This window comes from Macrobrachium nipponense, chromosome 5 (assembly GCF_015104395.2).
Source record: "Macrobrachium nipponense isolate FS-2020 chromosome 5, ASM1510439v2, whole genome shotgun sequence".
Lineage (NCBI taxonomy): Eukaryota > Metazoa > Arthropoda > Malacostraca > Decapoda > Palaemonidae > Macrobrachium > Macrobrachium nipponense.
The window spans coordinates 142,636,515-142,643,983 of record NC_061107.1 but is presented as its reverse complement, the minus strand read 5'-3'; the positions used below and the strand labels follow the sequence as shown (position 1 = coordinate 142,643,983).

Sequence of the window (7,469 nt, the reverse complement as noted above, 5' to 3'; positions counted from 1 at the left end):
ACCTCACATTTACAGCTACATAAAGCCCAAGCCTGTAGCATTTGCACCTGCCACGGCAACCAGACTTGCAACTATATTTTGTAAACTGTTCACAACTCTTTGCACTGGAAGAGTTGGATATCCAGAAGACTTTCCAGAGTTTCCAGTCTTTGCCAGTCTTTTCCCATCCCTAGTCAGCTGGACTCTGCTTCTGGCTGGCGTAGAATTGCTAGACCTCATACACAAGACAGTTGACAGACTACACACACACTGCCACAGACTTGGTGACAGTGGCATCTCCCAGTTGGGCTGATATCTCCAGAACCCTGTCATAGGAAATGATCATGCCATGATCATGAAACATTTCCAACAGGTTTCTCTTCCTGGTTTTGACAAAGATAGCCATGCCTATGAACACTGGAAAAGGAGATTCCCCATCCTTTGAGTGTCGATGTACACTTGCCCCCTTCCTCCTGTTTTGAGAAGCAGTTGTAGGTGCTACAGGAGCTGAGCAAAGGCCAGGTCTGACTTTGATGAGCCAAACCTTAGCTGTGACTTTGTCTGCTCCATGTCCAAACATATTAGTGAACTGGAGGAGACTTTTGAGATATGGCATTATTGATGCATCCTTCACCAAAGATGCTGTCAAAACTGGAGTGATGATCCAGAATATGCTTCCCAGTATCTTGGCTGCTTTAGCAATCACAAGTGTATCTGAGTAGCCAGATGCCTGACTGCAAGGCAAGTCGCACAGTTTCTTCCTTTCTTGTCAGCTTCTACTTCAGGGATTTTTGCTAACAATTCGTCCTCTAGTTTTGATACATTTACATTGGGTGAGGCAATGCCAAACTGTTCCTGGCACTGCTGGTTTAATTGGGATATGTCCGCAAGAGGAAATGTGGCAGAACCATCTGAACTCAAGCTGGTTTCATGATAAAATAACCAGCTCTGATAGACCCAGTGTATATACATTTCGTTCTTCAGTGTGACATTGTTCTTCCTAAAGATTTCTCAGATGGGACCTCTCCCTATTATGAAGCCCAGTAGACATACAAGATGGTATTTCAGCTCTTGTGCAACTGCAGCACCTGCACCTAGTTTTGCCAATAATTTACCAATAAGTGTGTGATTGCACTCATGTAGTCTCCTGTTGAGATTCATGGTCATTACTTGAAGATCTGATACAGGTGACACATTTTCAAAAAATGCTTGTTTCATTGTCATGACTCATTCAACGCCGTTTAGCATGCTTTCCCAGTGGCTCATTCATGACTTATTCGATACTGTTTTGCATGCTTTTCCGGTGGTGCACTACCTTCAACTGTAGAGTTTCACTTTCTTACACAATCAAGTTTTGCATTATTAATCATGACCCTACAGCTCTTGTGGTATTTTGCCATGTTTTGTCAGTGTTGCCTCTATGCCACTGCCTTCATCCAGCCAAAGTTAAGCTGCATTTCACCAGTATCCTGAAACAAAGTTACATTGGTTTAAATCATTATGTACGTACCAAGGGTGATGTTAGGCCTTCATTTTTCTTGTCTTCCTGTCAAAGACAACATTTGCTCCAGTCGGTCTTCCTTTTGCCTATGACTGAATATATACTTGCCATTATGAACGCCTGACTAAGGCCGAGGGGCTATCCATTTACCACCTTAATCTGATATGCACAATGATTTATGGATACAACTACATTCTGTCACCCTACACCTAGCCAAATCATTCACCCAGTGCCATTTAGTCCTGTGTGATCTGTACACCATCCAGGTAAGTACATGAACAAGCCATGTAGAGCCCCACTTACCCTTGGCTCAGCTCTCCCACGCTGGCACCTCAGGTCAACTCAAACGTGGCTGTCTAACTAGGTCTGCCAACTATATACACACACACACACACACACACACACACACACACACACACACACATATATATATATATATATATATATATATATGTGTGTGTGTGTGTGTGTGTGTGCGTATATATATATATATATATATATATATATATATATATATATACATATATATATATATATCATATATATAGGTTTTTTTTTATAAAAAAAAAAAAAAAAAAAAAAAAAATATATATCTATACTATATGTATGTGTGTGTGTGTGTGTCTATATGTATATCTGGTCCTATATGTATATGTGTGTGTGTATGTATATCAGAGGGTATATGTGTGTGTGTGTGTGTGTGTGTGTGATATATACTGTCTATATATTATATAGTATGTATATATCATATCTATATTATCTATATATATATACTTTCTACCAACTAACTAATATGAGGCTATTAGACAACTGACACTGAACCCCATGCTGAGTTACCCAACAGTGAAGTCACCAATGTGCCCTGGTTGTGCGCTGACATTCACTCTTTTAAACTAAAACCAAAGATAAAACTACCACTTAAATTATATAGGCCTGCAAACTATTATATTGAACAGGAAGACATTTTTCCATGCCTACTGAATCCCGAGACACGATTATTTAAGATTTTTGGCTGCCATATTGGATGCCATCTTTCCTTAAATATGCCATATGAAATTTTTAACGGAAATACATTTTACTTTTGCTTGATGACTACCTAAAACGTGTATAACCAAAACAAATGCATAAAAACATGACCAGAAACACGTGAGTCCCATGTTGAAACCATGACTAGCGGGCTTCTTGGAAAATGGCAGCCATTTTCGTATTATGATTGGACACCCAGCAATTTTCAAAAAGTGGCCTATAGAAAAGATATGTACCAAATTTCATGCTTATATCATTAACTGAAGTATTTTAGTGAAAATAATTATTTTATCTGCTGCACTATACAAACAAGAGGTGGCTAGGGGTACTTGTAGAATACTTGTTGAATAACTAGCATTGACTAATGCATAAATCTTTATGCAGAATAATACTTCAGTGTAGCAGTGGCAAATAAGAATATAGGCATCCCTTCCCTCTCCAATAAGAATGGATAAATTAAGTATTAATAGACAATTGAACCCTCTCTTTATTCTTGGGTGATAGTTTATAATCGAGTTTTGAAGGTTGAGGGGAGCTGACCACCTCCAGATTTTCTTAGTTCTTGGAATCAGTGCTAGGGACCAGGAGAGATCTTATGCATTAGGATCCGGATTTCTACTGAATTTTACTTTTGTATTATTCTCTGTTATCAACTCCTAACTTAAATACCTACAAATGAAGAAAAGAGACTGTGATTATTAAACAAATGTAGAACGGTATCATTTCCATCTGTGACACCATTTGTCTTTTTATTAAATGAGGTTTCAATCATATTCTAAAGTTGAAAGTTTGTTATATTTTCCAAGTCTAATGAATTCATTTGATATAATCTTATCTTTCCTGCGTTTACACCTGAAACACCCTTCTATTTTGTCAGTGACAACCAAATAATGACCCATTTCTTCAGCTCTCGAGTTATTTTTTTCCCCTCAAAGCTGCGATCTGTTAGAAGAGCGATTGTCAAGTACTTCAATTGTGTATGCGCCTGACACGGGAGCAAGCATTATCTTTATCTCTACTCAACGAGTACTAAACGCAGAGTCAACCGAAATGGCTTCGGATGTCGCAATGGTTAGCGGACGGTCAACAGGGGATCCTCCCATTCTAAGGGAGCGTAATCATGTTCATTAACATCCTTTCTCTCTGTTTTGTTCTCACTTGCAAATATTCATAGGGTATGAGGCCAATCATTTACATAAGTAGATGCAGATTATATATGTATAGATATTTACATACAATATTTTGCTTTATAAATGTAACGAGATAAGTGACAATATATCTTGCCTCGTTACTGCTGCGTTTCCTTCTCAATTTTCTGCAAAAGAAAACTGCTGAGATGGCTATTTGTCCGTCCGCACTTCTTCTGTACGCCCTCGGATCTTAAACACTGCTGAGGCTAGAGGGCTGCAAATTGTTAAGTTGGTAATCCACCCTATGATCATCGAACATTCCAAACTGCAGACCTCTAACGTCAATAGTTTTTATTTTATTTATGGTTAAAGTTTGTTATGATCGTCCGTCTGGTACCGTTATAGGTGCCAGCAATACAGTCCACTACCGGGCCGTGGCTGAGAGTTTCATGGACCGCTGCTGTTCATTGGCCGTGGCTGAGAGTTTCATACGCTGTACAGAAAACCTGATTGTTTTCTCCGGCTCACTTTTGACTCGATTACTATTTTTTTATGGACAATTGTCGTACCTGCACCAGTAATTTTCATAGTTTTTCCTGCCTTTGGGGGTTTCCTCTCTCTCTCTCTCTCTCTCTCTCTCTCTCTCTCTCTCTATCTGCCGTCAATTTTGAAAACATTTCCTTCGGAAGACCGCAAATGTTTCTGCTGTAGTACGATGACACCACAATTCTGAGAGATTCACGTGTTGGTTTCGTTTATTGCTTTTTGCTGATGGAGTCATAATTTCTTCATTCCGCTACTTCATCATTATTATTTGAGTTGTCATAATTATTTGTAAGATCAAATCTGTTGTTGTTATTGTTGTTATTATGGCGGTTGACCAATTATAAGAGCTGTCATTAACTTTCAGGTGTACTTAGTACGTCGTGGTTTAAGTCTTTACTCAAATTTCACAGTCTGCAACTTAGATTTTAAAATCAGTGAGTCCCTGACTGGATTTTCAATAATCTTAATACTTAAGATTTGGTATGATGTTAATAGATAAACCTTCAATATCTTAGTTGATCATAACACAAATTCCAGTCATTCTGTGACTCAGACTTTAATCAGTCTTTTAGCAATGCTCATCTATTGGATAACAAAAAAATTTCTTCAGTCAATATCTTCAGTTTCATTTGAGGTAATTTTCAGTTCCTTTTTAAAAAATTAATAACCCAATAGCTCAAATTTCAGTTGTTTTAATCGTCCAATTTCAGTCACTTCATAATGTTCACTCTCATCCTTTCCACGTCTTCAGGCATTACGTAAAGCACAAAATTAACATCTGAATCATTCCTAAAATCACAGGATTTTCCATCGTATTTAAATATTCCTTTATGATAAATCTTCCTAATTTGTTTCTCCTGATCACAGCTATATCGGGAAGCAGCGAATATTATTGATGATGCCACCTAAAATGAGCTATCATGGTCAAAAGAAACGAAAACTTAACTGGAAAAGAGCGCGTTCGTAAAGACCAAGCCACTTTAAGCATCATAAGTTCATAATTTATGGATTTATCTCCTAATCAGGATATCCGGACGGGGCGTAATAACTCCCACGTGATAATATCATCGTTGCCTTTACTCTTCTTATAGAAAGTGGCAGTCTTAATCTTCTGACGACCATGTGGGTCCTGAAGGAAATTATTTGATATGAAAGCAGTCTGTTCCAATGAAGTCATTATTTAAGAGGATTTGACCCTAAGGGAGGGTTCACACTGCAACAAAGCATGTTTTAAACACACATGGTAACTCATGACGTAAAAATCACAAACAGGTTAAATACATGGCAGCGACCTATTGGTAGTAATGTTCTCAGTGCTTCATACGATTATCTAGCATTTACTAAGGTTCGCTCGCATCTTGTGGTGTTATCTTGTTTTATAAATTCAATGTCACATAGATGACATTGGCTTAAGATGTCTGTTTATGACATATATTGTAGTATGGACGTTCCTTAAGAAGCATCATTTATGAAAAATACTTTTTTAGTTTGTTGGGCTGTGAGGATGCATTATGTGGTTTCCATGGTAGTCAGCGAGTAATAGTATTCTAAGAATATTTAAGAAATATGTTTCGAAAAAAAAAAAAAACAGTAAACGTGATTTGCCTCTCCTTTCTTCCTACCATCCTTCGTTATAGTTACTCCCGGATACCTTATCAACCTCTTCCATTCTTCCCCCACCCATATCAACGTTTACTTCATTTCACTTTTACTTACTTTTACTTTAGAAATGCAACTGACAATGGTTTCATTCTTCTTGAACAGAATCCGCAGGAAGAAGCCATCGATAAGAGAGACAGTCAGTGGAAAGTGTCACATGATGAAGCACGGTAGTCTGCAAATCGTCTTTGCGGTGAGTATTACTAAATATCAATAACACACTGGTCGCTACTCAGGGCTAACAATGTACAGGAAATTACCGTTGCCTTTTAGTAAAGTCTTCGATAGACCGAGCAGGTGTGTATCTCGGTAATAAGCCTCTACGGGAAAACAATTTTGTGCCATGAAGAAATAATGAGTAAATGGTTATGGATTAAATAAAATTGCAAAACATGTTATATACAAATAATGAATAAAAATATATAGTGTATATATATATATATATATATATATATATATATATATATATATATATATATATATATATATACGCTATATATGTGTGATGATTTATGTATGTGTATATACATATATAATATATATACATATACCAATATATATATATATATATATATATATATAGTATATATATGCATATATATACTATACACACATATCTAAAAGTATAACCAGCCTGGATATGAATACTGCGGTACATCAGCATATAGTATACCTCACACGTTCTGGTGATTTCAAGCGAACATACGTTCATTCAGACATGTACACACACACACACACACACATATATATCTTTTCCACACTGGTCTCCTTTTTGCCTGTTTCCATATCTTGTTTCAATTTTTTCGGCCCAATCACATTACAACTGAATTCTTGCAAGTATTTGGCGACAGTGGGCGGGCGCTTTTATTATGATTTGGCAATTTTACTTTCGAATGAAATAAATGTTTTTCCTAAAGATTACGGCACTCAGAGGGATTTCATTTCAAATAAGAATCAAATATATTATAACTAGAATATATCCTGATGGTTGTTTTGGCATGCAGGTCACCTGTGAAAACGTGTGTGCATCCCGAATTGACCTACGTGCTATACATAAGTGTGTGTGTGTGTGTGTGTATCTTTATCAAACGTATCGTATGTGACTGCACGCTGATGTTTAACTTTTTATGCATCTGCAGTACTCATGGAAATGGTTAACAGAATTCTCAACCGTAAACTTTCTCCCGATATTAAATTTTTTGTTTTGTTTTCTCGTCGTCCATGGCCCTAAAAGAATGCACAATCTCAACAGACAAACTTTCAATTTACATTCTATTTGCATCTCGCCATTTCAACAACAGGATTTTTTCCGTTATAGGTGACGAAACTCCTCAGACAATACAACATTGAAATTGAACGCCACCTGCGAGGTGGGACTTTTACGTCTTGAAACGTTGCAGCAAGAATAATGCACCTAGATAGGGAATAAAGGATTATCCTTCACCTCGCATCTACTGATATATATATATATATTATATTATAGTCTATATATATATTATACTATATATATATATATTATATGTATATATAGATATATATATATATATAATTATAGATATACGGTATATATATATATATATATATATATAATACTACCTAAGAAATGAATCCCGCTTTTCATACATACG

The 7,469-nt window shown here is 36.6% G+C and overlaps 1 protein-coding gene and 1 long non-coding RNA gene across 2 annotated transcripts in view; one reads left to right on the top strand and one right to left on the bottom strand.

The window, feature by feature from the left end:
• Window positions 1–7,469, bottom strand: part of LOC135215685 (uncharacterized) — a 330,613-nt gene that overhangs the window by 40,136 nt on the left and 283,008 nt on the right. The window lies entirely within an intron of this gene.
• Window positions 1–7,469, top strand: part of LOC135215683 (uncharacterized) — a 124,113-nt gene that overhangs the window by 5,442 nt on the left and 111,202 nt on the right. The window contains exon 2 of the mRNA XM_064250630.1: window positions 5,947–6,034. Within this exon, the coding sequence (XP_064106700.1) occupies window positions 5,999–6,034 (36 nt within the window). The 5' untranslated portion in view covers window positions 5,947–5,998. The remainder of the gene's footprint in view (window positions 1–5,946; window positions 6,035–7,469) is intronic.